Consider the following 27,228-nt stretch of genomic DNA (forward strand, 5'->3'; position numbering starts at 1 on the left):
TGCAGAAGGAATGTTTTGCATCTCTCTGAACCATATCCTGAAAAAGAGAACATGTTACTTTATGGGGAGAGCTTTAGGTTTTGGTGGTGTTCCCCGTTTTAAAGTGAAGCCCCTACCTAGCATTGTTAACCGTCCAATTCTATCCATCAGAAGAGCGGACACAATATTCCCTGGTAACACTGCCAAAGTTCCCAGGAAATTAACAAAGTAAATCCAGTAGGCACTGTAGTCGTCATCGAAAGAAATCTGGCATCCTGTCCTGATGTGAAAAAATGTGCAATTTATCAATTCGCTGTCAACAAATTTATATTGCTCGAGATCTGTGGAAAGAAGAAAAAGAAACATTTCAGGTAACAGCCAACTCCACATGCAGCTTTTGATTAAAAACATTTCAAGTTCAGGCAACTTTAATGACAACTCAGAGCTTTCACTGCTTCGTATAGTGGAACTAGTTATTGCTGTTAATTTTGATACCTTTTTATCTTAATAGAAAAATATGCAAAGCTCATGAAAAAGAGCAACTAAGGCCTGGAATTAGGCAAGTTATATTAATGTATTTCAGCTCTGCTTAGACTGTACTTGGTTAAGGTCTTTCAGCACCAGCTGGTCTTGCATAAAAAGCACTGAGTATCTGCAAACTTCTATCGCTTGGTCTTGCTCGGTATCAGACCTTCTATTTCCACACCAGACAGCCTTTCAGATGAGATTGCCAACCATGCTCAGTTTGGTTCGACTTTCTTTAAAATGAAACATTCCTGCAGAATTCAGATTAAACTAATTTTCATTTCTGGGAAGACCTTGTGGTCTTCAGTTTGAACACAGATGAGTTACTACATGCAACCGTTCAGGCCATTCTTCTTCCAATACCATTTTGGAGATCTCTCCCTATACTTCCACTTTCTTCCTGTTCCTCCTGTCAGCCTTATAACCCTGAATCAAGAATACCTTCCTTCCATGCAAAGCAAGCTGGGTGTTGCTTGCTCTGAAATCTAACTCTATTACTATTATGATTGCTGGAGTTACAGGAAAGCAGTAAGAAGTGCCCGATCTTTCCAACAAGCTTAGTTGGCCATGTTCTACTTTCAGTTATGTTTTATTAAGCTGAAAAAAAAAGAGTCCTCTGTTTAAACATATGAAAATATGCATTCCTATTTTTGTTAGAATACTTAGGAGAGTGGAAATTATTATAGATTAGATAGTTTGAATCCTGAACTCAGATTCCCATGCCACAGCAAGCACAATGAACAAAGTATTTCATCAGTCCCATTTAGTCTAAATAAAAATACACTAGTTAAAGCTACCAGTAAAGCAGTAAACATATTTTCTCCTCTACAGACTGACTCTCTTTTGAGATGATTAAAATCGAAACGATGTTTATTATCTGAGTCAATATTAGGCCTGCAGTGTCTCTAGTGCGGGTGTGATCCTTTCACTTTTCTGTTATAACAGTACGGAGGCCTGTTGCTTTTTATGTTTTTTTATTCCCTTCAGGAGGGCTTCTGGTATGCCTTATTAGAAATCCAGAAATTATAAACATAAGATAAGAACATGCAGCTGAACAATGGATGTTCAGGATTTTTTCTCGTAATACCTGTGTTGTAGAAGGTGGTATTCACGAAAGTACAGTTCCTGAAGTATGTGTTCAGTGAAGTAATGTCTTCAAACACACAGTTCTTAAAAAGTGAATCTTCAAAGGTTACTGATTTAAACTTCATCATAATAAACCTGCCCAATACAAATAATTTCTGTCGGTCTACTTCATATTTTAGAAAGAGCAACAGATCAAGCTGATGCAGCTATACAGGTCTAAAAACAGAACCCCAGAAACAGTGATTCCTTAAAGGCATGCTGGAGACGTAATTAATGACTAGCTGATTCTAGAACACTATTGTTCAGAAAAAGCATTAATAAGACAAATAGCTCTACATAGCTACCAGCCACACCTGGTAATAAAATTTCTGTGATAATATTTCTGTTATTACTTGTCTTTAATCATCAACCAAAACCAATGTCATGACATTCATGGAATAGCCTTGTAAAATCCCTATTACTTGTAATCTGACATTACACTCAGAAATTGGGAGGTCATACTCCAGAAAGTCAGTCTCTTGGAATAAACAAGCATCTGCTGGTACCAACAAACTGGAAAGCATGAATTTTTTAAAGAATATTTATTTCGCCAGATGAGCACACTGGGCACTGTGTCAGGCTCAAATGCAAAACATATTGGTCCAAGTGTTAAAAAATGGTTTTGCAAAATGGTTTAACAGGAACATAACAATTACATTGCCAGTTATACAGCTAGACATCTAACTGGACATATGTGTTTGTTACTCCTGTGTCGGTGGATGCAATTGCAATGACTGTGTACATAAAACAAGTATGAACAAATTGTCAGTAGCTTTTCTTATTTCTGCAACGTCCTCCTTCCTACTGACTCTCATTTAACTCCTAGGTCTTTGATCATGACTGTCAATCAAGTCATTCATTGAAAAAGTCAATGATGAAGTGTATTACTAGCAGTAACTTTCTACCTCAATGTTACTAGACCAAAACAATGCTGTAAGCTTTTTTTAGTATAATTCTACAAAATAACATCATTATGCTAACAAAAAAAGACAGATGTAGCAATACATCATTATTTTTGTGATGTCTTTTATTTCACATGAAGGTGTGGAAAAAGCTACAACTAAAAAAGGGCAGTTTTGCTGGCAGACTTCACCCAAAGTGGCAACAGTTTGAAAAGCAGTGCTTTAATTGTTATATGGCAGTAAGAACTGTTAAAATGGCAAAGTCTTCCAAACACAGACCTGGCTCTGCTCTAATTAAAGCTGATTAGACTAGCTAAGTATTTTTCTTATTACAATACTAATAGTAGCCATAGGAACACACAAAATAAGCTACCTACGAAACAGTAGGAATTAAACTCTGTCGCCAATAAAGTCGTTGGAATTACATCTTTATGAGAAAGGAGAGAAAAAGCTAATTGTGTTTATCACAGGAAAAGACTTACTAGCTAATGAATTCTTTTTGTGTATTGGTCAGAAGAATGGTGTTTTCAGCCCATTAGTTTTAGTTACTATATCATTTATCATTTGTGACAGACTGTGATTAAAATCAGGCTGGTGTTCACTGTCAACTTATTATCATTTTTCATATAGCACTTTCCATTTTAAAATGTAGCCTAATTCCAGAGGAGAACAAAGAAAGTTTAGCAATTAGATTAGTCAGTTGGAACAGAAATGACAGACTACGTGTCCTACATTCTTCTGATGCACTTTTTACCTTTGGACAGGAAACATGTTGTGACTATATTAAAATTGGTGTTGTGATGATTTGAATTAAAACCCAACAGAAATGTAATGAAGTAAAAAGTCAAGTATTGATGGATCTTCTAGTTAAGAAAGAACACGAAGGAAACACTGAGATTGAGGGTGAGTGGAGTACTGAAATGTTTCTGGAGGAAGAATATAAAATTAGTTCATACTTCTGTGGAAAAATGTTTTGTGAATCTCAAATAACTGTCAGAGGCCTATTAGATTTGCTTTAGAGTAGATTAATGTTAGATTTAGTGTTTTACGAGAATTTTCAGTTCAAATTGATAAGACCTCAGTTAACGGAGTGCTGTCAGTTACTAACAGGAAATGGTTTTTTGCTTTTAGGAGAACATCTACCTCCTGGAAAGGAGTGGAACTGGAAAGCTATGGCTAGTTTAAAAATGAGATAACTGCTATTTTTTGTCTGCAATGCATAAAACTTTAACAACTGTGTCAAAAAATCAAGTTCTTATAACAATAATTTTAAAAGCCCCGTATTACCAAGATCATTAATTTTATTCACTTAGATACAGATTTTCCTATGGAAATAATAATTACTTAGAACCATGATATCCAGGAGACCATTCACATGGTTCTGTACATTTCTTAAGAGAAACCAGATACCTAAACCAGCTGTGTTTAATTTTCCCCTACATTATCTAGTTATCTGTAAAGTCCAGATAGAGCCTTAATATATTTGGATTCTGTTAAAAAACACAAAAGGCATTGCCAATGTGTTGTTTCCCATTTCAGAGCTGTTCATACTTTTTATTGATTTACAGTAACATTTAGCTTTTATTTTTCTGTTATAAGATCCTAACCTCTCAATGTTCAGCATTTTCACAGAAACATTTTTAATAGGTATAAGAAAAGAACTGCAACAAGAGATGAAAATACATCCTTCCCCAGCCCCCTACAATATGCTGCATGTGTTGGGTCTGAAAACCTTTGAATCCCACTGTGAACGGAAGTATCGTTAACTTAGGCTTTTTGGTCTGTTTTTCAGGATAACAAGGAAGCTGGGTTTGCATGGAGGATCCTTATACAGGAACCACCAGTGCATGTACAGGTCCACTTCTCCCCATGCTCCATGAGTCATAAGAAATCAAGAACAGAAATAAACTCCCATTAAAAAGTAACAAAACCATCTATCATTAGCTAATGAAGAAAAATATTAGGTTGTTAGGACATGCTTTAAAACATGCATTTGTTTATTCCAGCCAAGTCAGGATACTAGGAAATCTCTAAACCTGTCATTGATGTATTCTCCATTGCTGTGAATCTGATTTTCCAGTGTGAAGTTGAAGACAAAATGTGAAACCTCCTCATTGCGGAAATGTTTCACTCGCGACGCGTACTCATCTGACTGCAGATGTTTAATGACATCGGGAAACCAGACAGATAAGCCGTAGTAGCTGTCAAAAACAGAAAAAGGTCAGTTGCCAATCTCACTTGTGCAGAAATCCATGTGAGGTGAGGATGAGCAGCTCCCTCAGCCACTTACATGATGGAGCAGTTGCTCCATCATAATAAAATTCTCCATAAAATAAAAATATTGAAAGATGCTGACCCCAGAAGATGCCAGTTTTCTGAAGCAGATATTCTTGATGAGACAGGCTTGCAACAAAGAACAGACTAACCAATAAATATAACATTTTGTGGAAAGATACTGAATAAAACCTTTCCGAATAAAGAGGATAATCATAGTGACAGAGATTTGCATGCAGATGATTCTTCTGTCTGCCAAGTCTATCAAAAATGGTTTAAGATCTCAACCACTCTTACCCAAAAGATAGGGTGAACCATACAGCTGTAAGTTTGATGGTATTATCCTTCACTGGGTAGTTGAAGCATCTCATAAACGTCAACCAAATCTGTAAATAATTAGGAAATACATTTATTTTAAATCATATTTTGAACAATTTTGTTAAATGATAGAAGCTTTTTGATTCTGATTTTTTTGCTTCTTCAGGGCATCAGCTGAGAGAGCAGATCAGCTCTTTGATGCTGGTCACAGCTGTACTTCTGATACAAGTAAGTTAATCTCCAGCTATAGCCAGTGTGTGTTCTGTGACTTTCCAGCTTCTTTTCACAGAATCATAGAATGGTTTGGGTTGGAAAAAACCTTTACAGATCGTCTAGTCCAATGCCCTTGTGATGGGTAGGGACATCTTCCACTCGATCAGGTTGGTCAAAGCCCCATCCAACCTGACCTTGAACACTTCCAGGGATGGGGCATCCAGAACCTCTCTGGGCAGCCTGTTCCAGTGTCTCACCACCCTCATTGTAAAACATTTCTTCCTAATGTTCAATCTAAATCTATCCTCTTTCAGTTTAAAATTGTTATCCCTTCTTCCTGTCACTACAGGTCTTGGTAAAAGGTCTGTCCCCATCTTTCTTACAAGCCCCCTTTATATATAGAAAGGCCGCAATAAGGTCTTCCTGGAGCTTTCTCTTCTCCAGGCTGAACAACCCCAGCTCTCTCAGCCTGTCCTCACAGGAGAGGTGTTCCAGCCCCCTCATCATTTTCGTGGCCTTCCTCTGGACCCACTCCAACAGGTCCATGTCTTTCCTGTGCTGAGGACCCCAGAGCTGGATGCAGGACTCCAGGTGGGGTCTCACCAGAGCACAGTAGAGGGGCAGAATCACCTCCTTGCTGGCCACGCTTCTTTTTATGGACCCCAGGATATGATTTGCTTTCTGGGCTGCAAACACACATTGCCAGCTCATATCAAATTTTTTATCAAGCAGTGTGGCTTGTGTCCATTAATTCCCCCCTGCTCTGATCACTTCAAACTTTCCTCATGTCTGGGCAGCTTCATTTCACTATCTCAAATAAACCAGAGATCTTGTCAGAAATGTTTTCTTCTCACTTCCCAGTATTACACTGCTTTAAGTTAGACAAACTATATTCCATAATTCAACAGGGACACACTCAAGAGTTTGATCTATCATAACCTATCACAGATAGAAATTGGTACTTTAACTGTATCAGGAAGAGCTGGGACTACACCCAGGTCAGAGACGCTACAGCAGAGCTGACCGGGAACAGGGTTTTCCTCTGTCTCTCTCTCTCATCTCAAGATGGTCTCCTCCTTTTGAAGAGAAGAGGCAGTTTGTCCTAGGAGGTTTCAGCACACATCAACAAGGAAGGTGCTCTGACGCAGGGGCTAGTCCAGTGAGAAAACAAGGGTGTGAGAAAACCAAGTTACAACTCCTTTAAAGCTAGTTTAGTAACAAGGTCAAACCACAGCATTTCAATATTCAACTACTCCATTTTTGGACAAATAACTATAAAAGTAGACTTCTTGAATTATTTTTTTTAATAGGAAAAATGCCATTTTTCCAAGCAAAGCAATTTTGTGACAAACCCTGGTTTATGACACTTCATCATAGCTCTGGAGAGCTTTTAGATGCCCGATTTTTAACAGCTGTGAAAAGCTATTTTTGACATTCTTGGGGTTTTTTTTAATATTAATGAGACTTTTCTCAGTTTTCATTACAAGGCTCAAAGATACTGCATAATTTTGGTTTAGTAAAAAAGTAAAAAAGGATATGGAGCACAGTCCCAGTGAGCTTGTATTAAACTCTCTGAAACAGCTCTAACATAGTTTTCTGGTAAAACATTTGACATGCCTAAAAATACATGCAAATACGATGCCTTGTAAAGGTTTTGTTGACTTTCATTTACACAATTTGTTCACTACTTTACCATTCGTAAGTCATGTGGCCACCTCAAGCTCCTACTAATGATTTTTCATCTCATCATGTGTCACCATATGCATCAGGCATATAAAATGATATGCATTCCCAGTTGTGCTGGTTTTGGCTGGGGTAGGGTTAATCTTCTTCATAGTAGCTAGTATGGGGCTATGTTTTGGATTTGTGCTGAAAACAGTGTTGAGAACACAGGGATGTTTTAGTTACTGCTGAGCAGTGCTCACACAGAGTCAAGGCCTTTTCTGCTCCTCACCCCACCCCACCAGTGAGGAGGCTGGGGGTGCACAAGGAATTGGGACAGCTGACCCCAGCTGGCCAAAGGGCTATTCCATACCATATGGCATCATGCTCAGCATATAAAGCTGGGGAAGAAGAAGGAAAGGGGGGCGTTCAGCGTGATGGCATTTGTCTTCCCGAGTAACTGTTACATGTGCTGGAGCCCTGCTTTCCTGGAGATGGCTGAACACCTGCCTGCCCATGGGAAGGAGTGAATGAATTCCTTGTTTTGCTTTGCTTGTGCGCAGCTTTTGCTTTCCCTATTAAACTGTCTTTATCTCAGCCCACGAGTTTTCTCACTTTTACCCTTCTGATTCTCTCCCACCGGGGAGGAGTGAGCGAGCGGCTGTGTGGGGCTTAGTTGCCAGCTGGGGTTAAGTCACACCACCAGTACATATTATATTGTGGTGCTTGGGAACACGGCTTTGTAATTATTAGCTACCACTGGTGTGAAGACCAATGCAGCATTTTCCTCCTCAGAAGTTGGGACCAACCTCTGTGATTCACCTGTGTCTCTTCTGGGTCAGGAACCTTACACTGGTTCCTGAATCTCCCAGTTGCATGGAAAATGTAGCATTGCAGATATCACCAGCATGAGTTCAATCAATCCCATTTCTGAAGACTAATTAAAAAGAAGAAAGCTGATTATAGAACAATCCGAGACGTTGTTACTTACACCATATAGCTCTGTGCGAATTCTAACAAAACACCTCCTGTACCAAGTTCCCGTATCGCTCTCTATTTCTATGAGCTCATCTATCTGCTTTGGAGTTTTGATTCTATTAACCTAGAAATAAAAACAAACATCAAATATTTGCATTTTCTTGAATCATTAACCTCCTGTTGAGGAGTATTGAAAGGTTTTAATAAATCCTATACACTAAAAGTTAGCAGATGTTAAACCTGTGTCTACACCAGAAATGCTTTAGAAATATAAGGGAATAGTAGCACAAAATAAAGCCAAAGTTCATTACGGATGCAACTGTATTGGAAAAGCTCTGCTTTCAAAGCATGCAGGAAATCCATTTCCTCTGACTGAAACAAGCTTTTACTGTCAGGTTCTGCTAGAGTGTTGCTGTGTATACTACTAATGCCACAAAGGATAAAACATTATTTAAATGCTCAGTTACCCATGTCCAGAGTTTGCCATCAAGTTGTTTCTGACTTGCTATCACAACATTGTTGAAAGTCTATTGATTAAAGATACAGTAATGAAAATAGAAGAATCTGAAATTAATTATTAATTATTTGAAAAATTAGTAGTTTAATAACATTTTTTTTGGTACTTATTTCCTGTAGTGTTAGACAGGGAACTCTCTTTGTCTTTCGGATGTCGACTTTAACTATCCTTTTTAATGAAGAGAGGAGGAGTTAGGTGAAATGATGTGGAACCACACATGTTATTGCTGTTATGAGCAATCATCTACTTCATCTAAAGTGAAATGATATAAACAGACATCAGGGAAAAATACAGAATTACCAGTGACAGAGAATGTGATGTTGCCTACAATGCTAATTTTCACTTGCACTCTCCTGTGTAGCAGAACAAGAATGTGTTATATGGTCTTTCCAGACACTGGACCTGACAAACTTATACCATTGTATGGTTTTGGTTTTGGCTTCTGCTCTGGTCCCAGTTTCATAGTGATATCACAAAAGGCAGTGTATTCATCCACAGTTTATTTAAAAAGAAGACAGAGAATGGAAAGAAAATAAATAAAATGGGGAAAGGGACTGACACATAAGGAGGAAGAGAGCAACAGACTGAGTGTTCAATGTTTGGCTGCAGTTTCTGAAGGTAGCAATAGCTTGTGTGTCATCTTAACAGAATGACAACACCATCACTCACAGATGTATCATAGTGGATTACAGGACACCAGGGAATAGCAGTATTGATGGTAAAACTCTAGTTTTCAGCCCACTGCTTTTACAGATGTACACTGTTTAAGATGCACCAGCAGCCTCATCCCGTGAACAAAACCAAAAGCCTACTAAGTGGTTTTAGCTATAACCACCCTCATTTCTGAAATACTGCAGTTCACTGTCTTGCCAAACCATGACTATATCAAAAGCCTATACCCTTCTTGTCATGCCTCTTGCAATAGCAATAATCCTGTCTGCATCATTCAATTGATTTTAAGCTTTTCTTAAACTGCTTTTATGAAACATGTTATACAAAAGACTGAGTTGAGTAGTCCAAGATTATTTAAGACCTTGTACATACAGACATCCTCACATGCCACACCTCCGGGCAGAAAGGGCATGTGTTTTGAATCATGCTGTATAAACCAGTACCACTCTTGTAGGCTCAGGGACAGCCTTTTCACCGTCCTGGCCACCTGGCTCATTTGGAGCTGTGGAGATTGGGGGAAACATGTATATATCCTAGGACCAGTGTATGTGACTGGGGACAAAAAGCCCCTGGCCTTGATGGTTCTTTAACATAAGAAAAGTCCTATTGAATCAGGACAATGGTCCATCTGGACCATGCAAATTCAGCTGTCAGTATATGAAGAATGAAAGAAAAAACAATAAAGAGTACCTATTTTAATGAAAATGGAACTTCTGTTTAAAAGAAATGGCTAGAAATATGCAATGTTTTAAATTTTACAAAATCAAGGCATGCTGCAAAGCAAAATGTTTGCAGAAAAAAAGATTAATACACAGCAATGAAAGAGCATAGAGAATTTTGGGTTTATGGATACAAAGATTTTTTTTTACTTAAACATTTAAACCAACAGATCTAACGAATGCATATTTTCAGGACCCAGGAAGGTAATTAAGCATGTACATAAAAGTTTAACTTGGGTAGTCCTGTAATAGAAGATACTATGAACTTACTGCCATCTCTGTTAGTGTCACTGCTCTCAGAAGAGATTTTCAAAAGTATTAAGAGCCACCACCTCCACAGTCAGCAACTAGAATACATCCATTTTGGAGTTTCTAACTCTAAAACCAACTGTTCATCAGTTGATGCCTTCTCTGTTCTAAAGGTTTGAAGATAAAATCCTCAATAATATGAGTAACAAGAATAAACATGACTTGTGATAAAAGCTTCTAGGAAAAGATGACATCAATATAATTAGGAAAACATATAAAAGGAAAGCACATTAAAACTATAGCACTAATGGAGAAAAAGTTACATCAGCTGTAGAGTTAGAAAACATATTATCGAAGTGTATCTGATGTAACTAGTGACATGAAGTGGAGGAAAATACTAACGCATAAGTCATAGAATGGTACTGGATGAAGCAATGGGGTTTTGGAGAGCTATGTGAATAAATTACTGAGACAAAATGTCACCATATCCAGGACTAACTTATATTAAAAAAAAAGACACTCTAAAAGGATGTCTCAAACAAATTATACATAAGTTCTTTGCTTTCTGGGTTTTATAAGATCAAGTGCTGATATTGTCCAGTGAGGAGACAATGATGCATTTTTTAATCATATTAATGCAAGCTAAAATAGGGACTTCTACACATGTATAACCTTGACATACAGTACAGTGTTTCCAATCCTTCAACTCCTCGGTATCTGGACTTGAGTTTTCCCAATGTTCATGGCAGAAAGTGGCAAAAATCCCAAGAAAGTGGTGATTTTTCCTTTTTCATGCCTTATTCATGGCTGACCAACTAACAAAAATAGCTATAAATAAAGCGCTGAGTTCAACATGGTTCAGTGTCACATCTTAACAACCGTAGAGAGAAAGACTTGTTAGATCACAAGAAGTGGGACAACAAGCATGTGCTTTGTTTTCTTCTCCATGGCTGCTTTAGGATGTGATTACGATTACATCAAACAGATGTGAGACTGTGGCTGATCCTTCCTCCCACCTTTTGTCCCAGCACATTTCTGTCTTCTTCCTTGTGCCTAAACCAACACCGCAGGGGGACAGGGTCTGTGCTATGGCTGACTGTGTAATCAATCAATGAATATCCATGTTAGGAGAAGAAAAACAAAAAGTGAGCAGGGGCAGGCATACTCTGTCTGAAAGCAGCTCAGATCAGCAAGAGCCAATTGTGAAATTACACCCTAGCTGTACAGTGTTAGTCAAATCCCTTTACTCGTAAATGAAATCAGAAAATAAAATACTAGGTTAAATGGCATTAGGGGTAGGTCACTGGTGTATCAATAAATGTGGATTTAATATGATAGATGTGCTGACCAGCCTTCTTTCAGGCTAAATATAGGAGTTCTTGAGCTTCTTTGGGGAAAAAAAAGTGGAGGCAATGGAAACTACACCCAAGGCAATAAACTGCAATGGAATAAAGTTATATGGTCAGATGGTCATTCCTCAAGACTGCCTGCAAATGCAGAAGCTTTAAGAGGATTTCTTAATTGAGTTATATGTGCATTAAAGTAAGAAGAAAGCTTCTGGAACAGGAAAAACATCCCACACATGGCTCTGAGAGGGAACAGAGTGCCAGCACTCCCACGGCACCACACAAGCTGGAAAAGCAGACTGGATTTCAAAGCAAAAAAAATGCCTTCTGGTGTTTGGTCCTAGTGTATACAGGAAGACAAAATTTTTGTGTATATTCATCATAAATAAAGAAGATGCTGTAAAGAAGTCCCACATCTGAATTGCCAATTTCTCCTCCAAATAGAAACAACCCATCAATACTTTGAATATGGCCTTATCATTAGACCTGCAAGTCAGCAAGATGCAATTGAGCTTCCAAGATATTTTGAGAAAGTTAAATGTATGAAATTACTATTTCACAGAAGTAAAAAGGGCTTTTTTAGAATTATTATTTTAGCTGATAAAAATGAAAAAAAAAATTCAAAAGCTTTAAAGACACAACAGCCAACTAATTTGTACTTCTATGTGCCTACTGTTATTATTAAGGGTGAAGTAAACTTAATAAGTAAAACACAGATGGACTCTACTAAGTATCTTGGTACACCACAGAAAATTATCACACTGTGGGTTCATACACTCAAGAATATGTTGGCCAAAGGCTGATATCTTAACATCTCCTGTATATATAATAATTTCAGTAGGAATGCAGTTCTTAGATTTAGGTATTTAGAGTGCAAATGATTGGCTTTGTCATGCAGAGTATTAATATTGATTGCTTAAGCCCTCCAGACCTTGCCAGTCAGCAAGCTCGCTGATGTGCTAAGTGATTAGCTTTAAAAGCAGTACTCACTGTGAAGACTTTCTCAGGCTGACCACGAGCTCGCATGTTTGTGTCATGAATTTGCTTGAGTATCATCCAAGCTTCATCATGTTTTCCAACCTAAACATTTGATCAAAACATTTAAACAAAACATACATACAGATTAAGATATTCACTACAGTCACTGATCAATCTTAATGCTTGTTATTTAGAGGTCATGATGTAAACACAGAAATAATTTTGACTGGAATCTAAAAACCATTTGGAAAATTATACCTCCAGCAAGAACCGTGGGCTTTCTGGCATAAAGGTGAGGGCTACCACGGAAGAGACACAGGGCAGTGCGCAGACGATCACAAATACTCGCCAGCTGTGGAACTGGTAGGCAGAGCCCATGCTGAAACTCCATCCTATGAAAGTAGAAATTCACAAAGTGTAGAGAAATAAGGATCATTGTATGTGGGAGTCTGCACTTTCTTGGAGATGCAAAATGACACCTGTATTTAAATGAAGCCTGCTTGATCTTCTCTATTTCCACACATATTGATGATTTCACAAATAATCTTACACTGTGAATTTCAGCCTCTTGCATGTGACTAGTCATGCTGGAAAATGGCCATATTATGCAGGCTGGGGGACTTCCTTACACACGGATTAAGAAGCCTCTTTCAAGCCTCTTAGCAAAATCCTCATGAAGGTAGTTACACGAACCAAACAGGGACACCATCACCATACATAAGAATACATATACAAAGAAATAGTTTTCTATGAATACTAGAAGAAGGGAGAATTAAAAATCTACACTCAGATGATATGTTTTATGGAATTTTACAGCCTTCCTTATTATTAACTTTTTCTACAAAGAGTTAATTTCAATACTCTTATTAAGACTCTCCTAATGTAATACAGTGCAACACATAAAGCATTTACAGTGCCTAACTTCTGTTTCCACCTTTTTCCAGAACACCATATCACTCCTCAAATTCTGTTAAAAGTAAACTGACACTTGTCCCCCCCTGCCCTCTAACTAGATGTACAGGAAAAAATACTCAGTATTTAAAGTTCTATCTGAGATGAGCAACCTTAACACTGAAGCAGAGAGAGAATTTGTGATTACGTGATAAAGAGATTGAGAAAAAAGAACAACAGCTCTACTCATCTGAAAAACAGATCTTGAGATGCATCTGAGTGCTGACTAAGCATGCCGTAGAAGCCCTTGTTAAAATATACTGAGAAGAATCCAAAAGGAAATACTGGAAAACCTGTATATCAAATTGCAGGGCTGGTAGTTCACCTTTTTAATAAAATATATGATTGTTTAGTATATTATTACTAGACTATTGAAATGCTAGAGCTGAAAAAACCCTAAGAATTTATCTTAAGGAAGAGAAAAATATTATTTGGGTAACTACCTGGCCTTTTAGTCTGGCTTCAATACAGCAGAAGTTTTTGAGTAAAATTTTCAAGGATAACTTGTTAAAAGATGAGTGGAAGCTAAGAATAATGATAAAGGACAGAACAGGTTACTGGAAGAAAATGTAATCCTGGCTAATGAAAGAGCTGACGCCGGATTAATCTGATATATTTCTTTGCTAACTGATTTTTCTAGACAAAAGACATGGTTAATGAAGTCTGTCTGGATGTCAGTAAACAACTGGTACAACATGGTACCAAATGGCCTATTAAATAGTTCTTCAAAGGAGGTATTTATCTGTTAAATGTATAGTGTTTTTTGGAATTTAAAGATCTCATGCTGTGTATCATAAATACATTCTTGGAAAAAAAATCCCTTCTCATATTAAAGCACTTGCATGTTAGCATATGAAAAATACAGTCAACCCATGATTTATTTTTGCTCTTTATCAACAGCTCAGTGAAATATTTTGATCTGCAGATTTGGGAAACTGTTTTTTCTGGTCTCCTACTGTGTTTCTCAAATGACATCCACTTGCTCTACAGCCTCATTTAGCCCTGCCATCTTTACCCCAGGAAGACAGAGGTAAAATCAATGACAGTGTTGGCAATGATCTTGGAATGCCATGTTACTTTTTTTTAAGTAAGGCTCCAGATGAACATACCTTCCCCCTCCAAAGTTCCCGCCAACAAAAAGAGACTGTCTAAAATTTAATGTTAAATTTTATTCCAAAATAAAACTTGGAATGAAAATTTAAGATTAAAAAATACAAACAAAAAAAGCATGTAAAAGTGTATTAAAATTTACTTTTTACTGATTTTTGGAAAACGCCAACTTCTGATCTTATGGAATTTCAAATCTTAAGTAATATGGGCATACTTTACATCTAAATTGGGAAGGGAAGGAAACAAAGAAGGAAAGGTTTACAGTGAGTTAATGAGGCAATTAGAAACCATAGCTGTGTTTTGGGTATTGTGTACACACTCTATTGTAGTCATTAGAATAATACTTTTCATTATGTGTTCTAAACTATAGTACAAAATCACCTGATACAGAACTCGCAAAATTATTTCCTTTTGGTTAAGTTAATTTTCAGTCAGAGCAGCGAGCTGATCTGACTCGCTGGGCAGCCGTGCAACTGCTGGTGCCACAGGGAAGGTGGCACAGGGTGGGGGTTTTCATCTCTCAGAACAGCACGGTCAAGGTACTGGCTCTTGTTGTCATTAGAATCTGTCCCAGAAATGCACAGAGGTATATTTAGACAATCTGCCTTTCACCGCTCCAGTTTATATTTTACGAGATTGAGCTGCAAAAGGGCACTTCTGCAGTAAATGAAATCAACCTGGCTTTACACCTGTTGTAAAACAACAGCAACGTCTTGTGCTCTGTAGCCAGTCCTGGAAAACGCTGGCAATAATTTATTTTAAGGTGTCCTTTATTAATGTAAGTGAACCATACTACGCTTAATTAAAAGCAATGAGTGCACTGTTCATCCTGCTGTCATCCTGTCAACCTGCTAAACATCTTTTTTACTCCTCAAAATATCTGAGGGGCATGTCAAATGAAATGTTCATTATGGTTTTTATTGCTCTTATTCTGTCTTTCTCTCAATGTGTTGTATTAGCCGCTGCAATTTATCTTGTGATTTAACATATCTGCTGAATTAATGATAATAGCGAATGTCAGGATTATAAGAAGCAATTGGTAGAAAAAAAGCCAGCTGCAACACAGCTTTCTTGAGGCTGCTCTCCTGCCTATTCCAGCACCAGCACTAGATCAGCAAAAAACTATATTTTAAATGCAGGGCAAGTTTAGATTTATTCTTACTTTTAACACATCCCATTTTCCTAGGTCATGAGCTAATCTAGAAAATGGAGTCATTAGAGTAGCTCTGAATTTGGCTCACGAAGTGGCTTTCATGCTTATTGTACTTAAGTCTTGAAACCAAATGGAAGTGTGTTCTTGGCTGTAACTCAATTTGCTTCTCCCTTCCCTGATTTATGACACAATAGCAAAGACAGAGCAGCTCTACACGGTTGCGTTCAGAGCACTGCACAGCAGCCTAGAGCTAAACTTCACGCTTGCTGCCTGGCTATGCTGTATTCAAGAGTCATTTATCTTGAAAACAGTGGCAAGTCCCAATGTTTTATGAATTGTTAAAACACCTGGCCCAAATGCCTCTTGGGAATGATGTGCTGTAGAGCAACGTAAAACCTGCAATGACTGAATCTGAAGCTGCTGCAGCCACCTTTGTGCTGAATACCACCCTCTCACTTCACTGACTGCTAGAAAAGGCCAAGTGAATCACGAACACGGCAATTCTGATTACAGTGGCAATTACTGATTACAGAGACACAATAGCACACAGCAGAGCAAAACCAAAATGTACAGGATGCTAATATATACCTAATCACCAATTTATATGTTGAATTCAATGTCAACAAAATCTTCCCTCCCAACACAGCATTTCATCTGCTCCATAATATTAATAAATTAAAAGGACAGTATAAACAAGTTCTTGCTCCAAAGAAGGGCAAAGAGCATTTCTGCCATAGACTTTCTGAATAAATATAGAGATAAACCTGTCCATACTGTACTGAATTTTATAAATGTATATTACCTGATAAGCAGTGGGACACTTCAAGGACAAGGATCATCATTTACAGTGGGTAGGTTACTAGAGAGCAGACTAATGGGGATGATTTGCTTAACTTCCCAAAATGAGGGCTGAAGGGGAACACAATAGCTCTCTAGAAATCCATAAGGGTTACACTAAAGTGCAATGTGGGCAATGAAAAATATGGATGCCTACAGGCTCTGTATAAATACTGGCTGGCAAGGGGAAGGTTTCTAAATAAACCAGAGGAATAAAGTTGTGAAGCACCTTTCTAAGAGACTAATGTGGGCAAAGAAAGCCTAACCAAATATAGGGACTTTTATGGCACGGTTCGCTAAAGACTGAGCATTCTTGATAACAATTTTTGTTAGTCATTCAGTAGGAATCAGAGGAACCAGATTAATGGCAGTCTCAGAAATTGTCAAAAGCCAAGTTTGCATAAAATTCTGTCTTTTGGTAGATCAAAGGAGGGAGTAGATGCAAGAATATCCCTAAAATTAGGGGCAGAGGAGAAAGATAGCCAAGGAATTTACAGGAATTTATAGACTAGATATATTGTTCTGAATAATCCTTTATACGATTTTATAACTTTTCTTATTTTTGTTTTAACACACAATCTTTGGTCAGAACTCAGCTTTCTAGCATCTATTTTTAATGTTTTACGTTTGAAAAATTTCCAGTAAGATGTGTGATTACTCTAAATTACCACGTGGTGTCACTGTTACGGCACGTAATACAAACAAGTTTAAAAAATTTCTGCAGAAAGACGTCTACTATTAAATGTTACTGTTTTGTTGAGTATTTCCTAAATCTAAGCTAAATCAAAATTATAAGGAGGACTGGAAATACTTTGCAGCTAGAAGAACTGAAATACATTATTATTGTACTTATATTTAGTCTGCCCTGGCATTGCCAAGTTTAACTGTGAGTGACATCTAGAATTTGAGCCCATATATTTCAGTGGTGCTGATTAGAATAACGGTAAAACATCACTGAAACTGAAAAAAAATAGTTCAGGTAAGTTATATAGCTGAGGAAGCTCAGTTAGACATTTTTACAAGACTGAATGAAGTACATGATTTCTAACAAATGCGGAAATAATGTTTACAGAGTTATTCTGTAATTGTATTAACGTGAAATTCCAGTAACACAAAGTAGAATGCTTGTCTTCCCTGTGATTAGATTATTAATATCACATGGGAAAGGCAGTGTTATTTTTAGCCCATATAGACCATTAGATATTCTACGAACCCACTGGCTCAGCAGGTCAGCTGCTGGTAATTTCTGCAGAAGGAATCTGGAAATAAAATAGCTGGAGTGTGTCAGGCCATGATCGAGGTACCGTAACAAAAGTGCCTGTAGAAGGCTTTCTAACTCTTGTCCGCATCTGCCTGGCTCTCTAGCTGATACTATTGGTCCCTGGGAGCCGTGAGGATAAACAGTTCAATGAAAGAAGAAAGTAATACTGTTAAACAGATATATTTTACAAATACACTAAACTCAGACTTGGTCTGCTGACACTTAAAACTATGATTAAAAGGAACAAGGCTTTTTCTAAAGACACATTTCCTCTCCCACAGAGGAGGGGGTTGTCAGCCACTGACACTCATCACTTCCCTGTGCTGGCCATGATCTTATTCTGAAGACCTGAGATTATCAGGTCTCCAATCACTCTGGTAACATTATCTGCCATTCAGACAAGGCCCAGGACAGTTGCAAGCAGGGCTGACCTCCCATAGAAAATAATTTGCACTCTAATAACATCAGACACAATTTCTCTATCCAGTACACAACACTGTAGTCCGGGTGAGGTCTCCAGCTGCAGTACCTCTGAAAAATGACATCAATAATTCACTTTTTAAATGTTTCTAATACCTGCTGTAGTCCTGCCCAATTTTACTTTTCATTGAGGAGGAAGTTTGTATATCCCCATACTTCAGACAATGATATGGTATGATACGTGCCCAAAATTCAAGGTCTAGTAATGATCTGTCAGCCTTTCACTTAACCTTATACATACTCTGCGCAGAATATAGAGCTGTTAGGTTTGTTTCCTTGCTATGCAAATGTTAATGTATCTGTGACAGCCCTGATAGAAAAAACATCAAAAATAGTTTCAAATCAGAATACCTAGCAATGCTGGGGAAAAAAAAAGACAAGGGAAGCTTGTAAGTCATTGCATGCGTGGATTGCAATGGTATGTCTGAGATCTGACTTTCATTTGGCCCTAAAATATGGCTGTATCAAGATGCTGTGACTCACAGTAGCCAATACAGGCAAGAAGTTAATCTCTGAAATGGCAGAAGAGATGAACAGGTGTAATCATATAAGAGAATTAAAGCAGCAATTCCTAATAAGAGAACTGCAGGTACCCAAAAGCCTGCTCATGTCAGCTGTCTAAACTTGGCAGATTCTAGAGATGGCAAAGGATGTTTAATTTGGTCTATTTATAAGTAGGAAATCAGGATTTCACTTGCCTTCCTAGCTAGATAACATGAATACATGTAGGGACTTGAAGTAGGCTATTGTCAGTACTGAGTATAATGGGAATGGCATGTCTGTATCTTGACTTCAGCAAAGGAAGCTATTCTTGCACTTCGATCTTTTTTACTGGGAAGGATATTGGGCCAACTAAATAAAACAGAGATATGAATAAGGCCAAATCACTCATTAGCATTCACATTTTATGAAGTCTTATGGGGCAGAAGGGAAGTTATACAGAACCAGAGAGAAAGGACTTGCAAACTAAATTGACCATTATAAATTTTCTACATATTCGCCTCACATTCTCCCCTTCAGTGGACTATTCCAAAGACACAATAGTTATAACAAACAGCAGCAAAAGAGTAGAAGAGCTTTCACAAGCGGCAGCTTATGGCATTTTTAGAATTGGTTTTGCCTCTTCTGCACTTACTATATGACTGAGAAAGGTATGATAACAAGAGGATTCCTGTACACTTCACAGAGCTGGACAAATAACCTTTTTACTCATGTAAAGCAGCTCTGACACAAATAAGTTTCAATGATTACCAGAAGAAACAAAAAACATGTTAAAAAGAAAAACAAAAAAAAGATCTCGGGTAAGTGTACTTTGCAGGGAACATCCTGGTTTGAACAAAAACTGTAGGAGTCAGCTGACAGCAAACCAGCTGACAGGAGATGAAGATCCCTCTCTCTCTTAAGTTATTTATCTTACACAGAGGTATACATGTTTGTTTATTCACTTTAGTTAGTCTCCAAGCCACAGTCTCCCTAACGTCATCCAATTACCTGGCAAGTTATTGGCAATCTGCAGTGTTTTATTGTGCTTTTCTGTGTATTTATATGCTGCATATCTATCTATAGAACAGGAACAGTAATACTTACATAGGCTAAGTCTTAACTCAGTGCTGGAAGATCCCAGTAACACTGAAGAGGCAGGAAAATAAGAGAAAAATCAGAGCCAAAATATACAGAGTTTGGGAGAAGATAGTATTGTCCAAATCCATGGAGAAAGACATTGACATGAAATGCAGAGCCATCACCCCATAAGGGAAGAGGGAAAGGATAAACATCAAATTTGTACAAAACCCTCTACATGGTTTCTTGATATACCTGCACCTCATTCCTAAGAGAGTTAGGGTTGTTCTCCAATACCTGCTTGGTTCTGAGGAGGTGCTCAGCTGACGTGGGATCATCACACAGAGCTTTGTGAGCCTTTCTTAGATCGATACCCTGATTTAAACTATTTGTTAAACTATTTTGATATGATATTGCATGAAAATAAGGGCTAAGACCAAAGCGTTCCATTTACAGGAAAGGAACAAAGGATGTCACTGCTGAGGAGTGGAGACAACCCTGCAGTCCTCTACTTCTGTTCGTTTAACTTTGGCCACTTAGAATTTTCCATTCTCAAAATAGGGAGAAATAACAGACATGCACTTTGCTAAGATGTCATGCTGATGTAAATGTCTCCACCTGGCCACCACCACCTACTTTGCACCTTAGCAATTCTGAATACAAACACAATGCAACTATCCTATAGGGCTGGAAACCTATCAAATCTCAAAGCACTTCAACACAGAATTGCAACTCTTGATTTTGGTCACCATTAAGAGTTTCATCTCTGTCCTGAGTAATTTTGCCTGACTTCAGACACCTATTACCACGAATGAAGCCTGAATAACTTCTACATGGCTTCATTCTGAATGCAAGTATTGTTATACTCCTTGGGAAGTAGGTATATCCTCACTGATTACAGTCCCTGGATAATGAGCAAAGATTCTGAAAATTTTCCAGGGCAAATCTGTAATTTTCTGCTTAAGTCTTAAATCAGTGTTTCTAAAACATTCTACTTGTGTATCTTCAAAACAGCTTTCTTCCTCTCTACCTCATACTTTATAAAATACAAATCATTGCAAAAACTCTCTTAAAACTTACGTTAATTGGTGTATTTCTGAAATTTAAAATGAGAAACACCATATTGCAATTGAAATTCTTAAGTAAGTAAATATGCATATTCCAGGCCAGAATGTTCTGCACTTCCCCTATGTGCACTCATGACCTTTATTCAGAGAAAAATGCCCCAAGACTACTGGAAATTAATGTAGATGGACACAGGTCAAATTTGTCCAGGGTTCAGATGCAAAACTTGAAAAGAGTTGTGATTTGTAATCAAAAGCTCAAATGTTTAATTTCCCTATAAATGGCTGCTTTTGTCACATTTCGGCACCTAAATTGGATTTGGAAAATTTTCTCCTTTCAGTTAAAGATCTGATATAGATCGACATCTACTTGTAAGGAGAGATATTAGGACTCATATGGCACCCTCCTCAGTCCTGTGGAAACCAACACTTGCTATAAGTGCTTGGATGTAAGATTCTTTTATACATACATTTGCAATCTTCCCAATGCCTTTGTAATACTGTGGAGTCAGAAAAAAAATCAAAAGTAGTGCTGGGATGCAATGGGTCAGTGGCTTGCGACCTTTCTGAATTTAGTGACCACTAGACATTTTTGAAATGGATGTGTAGGGTCCTACATGGCTAACTAAGGTCTATGGATGAAAGATTTATTTGTCTTAATGATTTTTATGGGCATATAGCCTAGAAGCATTTTATGAAATCCCCACTATTGAAAACCACAGCAGTAGCTGGCAGCATCTGGAAAGAAAACGGAATCAAAGGATGGTCTAAGAATTTTCTTAGCTTAACAACCAGATAAAAAGTAAGCATAAAAATTAAAATGTGTTTTTCCAATATGAGCAAGATCTATTCAATAATTACATTGAGTTTACATTATAGTCCAAAGCAGAATGGAGACTGAAGAACTGGAAAGGCAATGTTCTAAATACTCACATATAAAAAAAACAACCCAGAATAGGCCACCAAGGGTTAATATTTAGCTGATACCATCAAAAATCTCATTACAAGCACTGTGGCACATAATTGATCTGACTGTTTGGCTGACTGAGTCAGTGGCCCCAGAGATTTATGTACTCATGCAGTTCTGCAGAGTCCTTGCTTGAGTCTGGCTCTGTGCAGCTGTTCAGTGAAGGCACTTCACAATCTGCAAAACAAAGAGGTAAAATCTGCTGGCCATGACTCTGACATCATCATAACTTACAGGCTCATCAGTCTAAGAAGAAAAGCCCATGTCATACTTTCCAGAGAGGACGGATCAAGCAGATACAACTAATGTCAAAAAAAGTGGGGGAGAGCACATATTAAAAAGTGCTACTGTCAAGAGCTTAAAAATATCATGGTCAGTGTCGACATTGAGACTGTGCAATCAAATGTCGCTAAAATGTGCTTCAAATTTTGTTTGTAGGACTTTACTTTTGATTTCTTCTTAAGATTTCTACCTCTGTTGTCCTACATGTACTTAGTGGTTTCCACTACTTTATTTTACTACACCTAATTAAGAATTGAAAAATGGTTTGCGTAAGAAGTTCGAAACATCTGTTTGGACAGTGCTAAGGAGTACACTAAGAGTAAATCGTCAACAGCAGCCAAAATCCACTTTTATGAGTAGACAATGTAAAATTGCCAAATGCCCTGTGCAGTAGTCATTATGAACCACGTCTGAAAGAAAACACTTGTCTGCAACAAAATCTGATTATATTGTTGTCCTACCAATATGCAAAACACAGACACAAAGATCTCTACGCATTTTTGTGTGGTGCCCTCCATGGCCTACCCATAGCTCTGAGCTCACAAATTGCATTGTATTTGTTGTGACAAGTTGTTGTAGACACCACTAACAGCAGCTGTTAAATGTGGAAGCTAATTGAAAATGTAAGTGTTCTTGTCCTGGTCCAGGACTTCCAGTGATTTATGTGCATCTGGGCTAAGGATATTTAAATGATGGGCTCACAGTGAAGAATAAAAGAGAAGCAATTAATCAAAAAAGACAATCAGAAAAAGGCACAATAAAACACTGCAGTTTATGAAAAGAAAATGGGGCCTATTTGTCTAGCTTAACTTTTACAAACGAGACAATCACTGAAATGCTAGAACATTTTCTGAAGAATACAGAGGACGTGTTTTTTACCAGTGATCTGCATTTTACCTTTTACATGCTGCTGCAGTGTAACAACAGAATATCTACGCAATTCAAGAAATTCTTTCAAAATTTAACGTTATTATATTTTATTTGTTTGAAAATTGTTGCAAGAAAAATATTTTTTTAATGAGCATTTCAGTGCTGTGATTTAAGTCTCATTTCCTTTTTTGCTATTTAGTTTACCTCTTATTACATTATTTTTTATTTTAAACAAAAGAAAAATATCCTATCACTAAGAGAGAGACAGATAGACTAAACAGACAGTTTATGTGATCTAATAATTAGACCAGATGTGCATTCTAAAAATTGTCTTCTAATCTAACAGCAGTCAGTTAAACAAAACTGGTCAGTTGAATATGTGGAGCTTTTCTGTACATATTGTGAACCATGGGTCAGAAGTCCTGAATTCAAACTTTGGTCAAACAATTGCAACACAAATATTACTTGCAATCACAAATCAAGTACTAATGATTCTCAGTTATAATCTGTCATAGCTATCCAAGTGGTGGCAGTGGGGGGAAGTGGATTTTGCCTACGGAGAAGCAGTCGCAGCGTTTGAAATGTAATTATCAAAGGGAACAAGGAAAACACAATATATTAAATAAACAGTGAATTATATTTTTCCTTTTATAAAGCTTCATTACTTCCTTACAGAGTCTAGGATATCCAGATAGAAGTGATCAGATGCTTATATCAGTTTTAAATACATAAGGTTCCTGTGGGAAAATGAAACAATCTAAAAGCCTTACCTTGATCTCTTTAGCTGTGATTCCTCACTTTTTTATTACACGGCAATGCTGCCTTCAGGAAACAATTAAGAGGGCAGCCAAAACTTTCAATGCCCCAAAACAAATAGCCCCAATACTAGAAAGGAAACAAGATAATACAGACTCAAACAGCCAGGGAGGAACAGAGAGTGGTAGAAAGCAGCATCTCCTCACCTCAGCCAGCACCAAAGCTGAGGAGATCAGGAACTGAAGCCTCAGCCCAGAGCCTTTACTACCAAATCTTGCTGTTCCTCTTTCCTCATTTTATACTGTTTTCTACTTGCATCTTTGGAAACTGTAAAAATACAGCTGTGTTGGGAATATTAAGCACACAAACGCTATAGGGGAAGTAGAACAGTTTTTTCACATATATTTGTAACAGGTCCCTCCCTTATAAATATGAGCAGAAGAATATGGTCAGATGCTGTATTCAGATATTCAGATATGTATGGATAATCAAATATACCTTGATGGAATTACTTTCACTGAAGTAGGCATGATTTTCAAAAGTAACATTTAATATTTTTCTTTGAGGAAAAGTATAAACAAACTTCCTGAAAAAGAAATCCAATGCCATTGTGCAATTGATTGTGTTAATCCTATTTTAAAGGCAACTGCACTGCAAATTGAAAAATAATATTCCAGTTGTATATCCAATACACAGACAGAATATATTACTGAAGTGAAAAGAAACTGTTACTAAAAAGACAATCACTAACTCCTTCAGAGCATACAGTTTTATAAGTCAGACAATATGGAAGTATGGTCGACAAATTTGTACTGTCATACTGTGTTCAAGAGAAAATGAATATATTTATGTATCTGTATGATCACAGAGTAAGACCAGTAACCTCTTCTTTTGCCCATCTGTACAAATCACCTGAATTTTTCATCTGTTATAGACCGATCACAAAACCAAAAGCTTTTTTGTCTTTTTAGCATTAAAAATTTGAACAAAGAAGTAATATCATCAGATTGGCATCTTATTTGTTTCTGGAAGTGAAAAGCAATGGTTATGCCTGACACTGCAGACATTTCTGATGGCCACTGGCCAGAATTCTAAGGCAGCTTCATTAACTTGGATGTGATTTTTCTTAATTTATACTCATTGTGTGAAACTGAGTTTTCTTAAAACTAAGGCTGAGGAGTTGCCATTGTTTTATTGCTGTAAGAATGATTGACTATTACTATAGTTTCTGTGGAAAATTGTGTTTATGGCATTAGACAGTGATGTTTATGGCAACAGTCTGTTCACCTGTCTGTCAGTTCCTCCACCAGCATTGTTTAAAGCCATTCAGTCAAATCTGACTGAAAGAAATGGTCTCAAAGATAATCACATTCCCCAAAGCATTGTGGAATACACTGCCCAGGCAGAAGGCAGAGACCCCATCAGAGGACGGAGGAAAAGGCAGGAGAAGTCAGTGGTCCCTCAGGGATGCTGCAGCCAGCCTGGGGGCTGGGATCGTGCCATGGCCATGCCATCCCTTGGCTCTGGCAGCGGTCCGACCCAAGCCAAAATGTGCTGCCTCCTCCCTGAGAGCAGCTAGACCAGGGCAGGGCTGTAATGCAGCAGGGAGCACGGTGAGGGTGTGGGAAGCTGAGTGTTTTCCATTGCACTGTGCTGGGGACAAGAAAGGGCAGCTGTAGAGACTATAGCAGAGAGGGATCTGGGAAAAGCAAGGAGAAACTTAAAGTACTGCTGTGGTGCCTTGTAAGCGATACAGGGAAAGACCAGAGAGAAAGGGGTTAGCCAGGATCACAGGGACATTGACAGAAACCCCTAGGAAAGTGGGCCTAACTTCTGTGCTCACAAAACAACTTGCTAGTTTTTTACTGAACCTCTCAATAAACAAATCTTCTCTTTCACACTCAATCTAAAGAGCCCAGGAGAAGGTTATATTTGAAGCTCACTAATGAGCATCTTTAGTGCTCATTAAGTAGATGTGCTAAAAGCTACTTAAGCTCCTAACACTTGCAAATATAAACATTTAAATGACCATATCAAACCCTGCATTAGGGCACAGAAAATCGCAAACTGATAAACAAAGTGATTTGTTTTGCTTTCCTAGCTGGATTTGCATAAGCAGCTGTTCTAAATTCTGCTGTGTTCTGTCATTCTTGTTGTTCCTAAAGATGAAGATTTTTTTAAAGTATACACATTCAATATAATCTAATTTCATAGGATTATTTCAAATGAAGAGCAATTCATGAGTAGGAGTTGATAACTCCAGTTAACATTAAAACTGCCTCGTACCCACTTTAATTAACTTGGATTTAAAAAGTATAGATACAGCTTCAGCCTGCAGAATACCAGATTAATGGAAGTGCACTAAGTATGGGGGGAAGCACAGCACATTGGGGATCATTTTGCCTCTTAGTGGAATGCAAAACAGATCAACAGATGTTGCATTATGTGGTAGATGCCTTTATGTCTGATCTATTCCATTTGTTCAACATGACACAGTCTCATAGCAAATGCAGATTCAACCTTAACAAAGCTCCAACTTCTTTTAAATCTCAAACAGTATTTTTCTTTGGTTAAGGTATCCATAGATTGATGGATTCTGAAAACAGAAGATGTATCAGAAAGGTAATTGTGTGGAGAAGGCAGAATTGAAGAGCCACTCTTGGTTTTAAAATTTGGATCAAATGTTTCCTCCAAGTTTAAAAAAAAAAAATATTGATTTAAAATTCTGCAGGTTTATTAGTGCATTCATGGGCTTTTTACAACTGAGAAAAGACACATGCAGCTCTTCCCCAAGCCATCTTCTTTGGTACCTCTCTTTGTTCTGGACAACTAACAAAATTCAGAGATCTTCTGCAGAGAACAGAAGCTTTGAACTTCTGTGTAACAGAACATAACTGTGTAATAGAAAATGGAGCCTTAGGCTCAGCTTTTTCCAAAACAGCTGCTGTCACAGCTTGGATTTGTTCTGAACCACCATGAAAAGGCAGACTACTAGGGAAAGATTTGAGAAAAATAAGAAAAATAATATATTTTAAATTGAGAGTCCAGAATTTTCAAGATTGGAGAAGAATAGACTTTTTCATTTATCTTTCTACCAGTGCAGGGTTATTCAGCAGAGAAACGTTCTGTCTTCCTTTTGGAGCTACTAGCTAGAATAGTTTGAAAGACAGGCATTTTCCTACATGTGCTGGGAATGTCCAGTACTGGTTGGTTTTCTTTGTTTGTTTTTTTTTTTTCCTTTTTTCTAATTTCTGAAGATCTCTCCTCCTTTTGGCTTTGTTTTCGTCATTTGCTCTTTTCTGGCCTACCCCAGCACTCTCTGGAGCAACAGTACCTGTTTAACAGTTCCCTGAGAACAGGGGTGGATGGGACCTTGAGGGGGCATCCAGCGCATCCACTTGCTCCCAATCAGACTCAATGATGGCCCCTACAATATTCTCAAAATATGTTCATCTAATACTTTCCTAAAGACTTAGTGAT

General features: G+C 37.7%; 1 protein-coding gene across 2 annotated transcripts in view; it reads right to left on the reverse strand.

Annotated features, from left to right (window-relative positions):
* Positions 1 to 27,228, reverse strand: part of SV2C (synaptic vesicle glycoprotein 2C) — an 82,595-nt gene that overhangs the window by 11,402 nt on the left and 43,965 nt on the right. The window contains exons 4-10 of one of the 2 annotated variants that reach the window (XM_075526855.1): positions 12,716 to 12,849; positions 12,470 to 12,559; positions 7,990 to 8,100; positions 5,103 to 5,191; positions 4,568 to 4,732; positions 1,592 to 1,725; positions 117 to 320 (exon numbers count right to left, since the gene is read on the reverse strand). In XM_075526855.1, the coding sequence (XP_075382970.1) occupies positions 117 to 320; positions 1,592 to 1,725; positions 4,568 to 4,732; positions 5,103 to 5,191; positions 7,990 to 8,100; positions 12,470 to 12,559; positions 12,716 to 12,849 (927 nt within the window). Of the gene's footprint in view, positions 1 to 116; positions 321 to 1,591; positions 1,726 to 4,567; positions 4,733 to 5,102; positions 5,192 to 7,977; positions 8,101 to 12,469; positions 12,560 to 12,715; positions 12,850 to 27,228 lie in introns of both variants that reach the window. The other variant, XM_075526854.1, reaches the window with a different exon arrangement.

This window comes from Mycteria americana, chromosome Z (genome assembly GCF_035582795.1).
Source record: "Mycteria americana isolate JAX WOST 10 ecotype Jacksonville Zoo and Gardens chromosome Z, USCA_MyAme_1.0, whole genome shotgun sequence".
In the NCBI taxonomy this organism is placed as follows: domain Eukaryota; kingdom Metazoa; phylum Chordata; class Aves; order Ciconiiformes; family Ciconiidae; genus Mycteria; species Mycteria americana.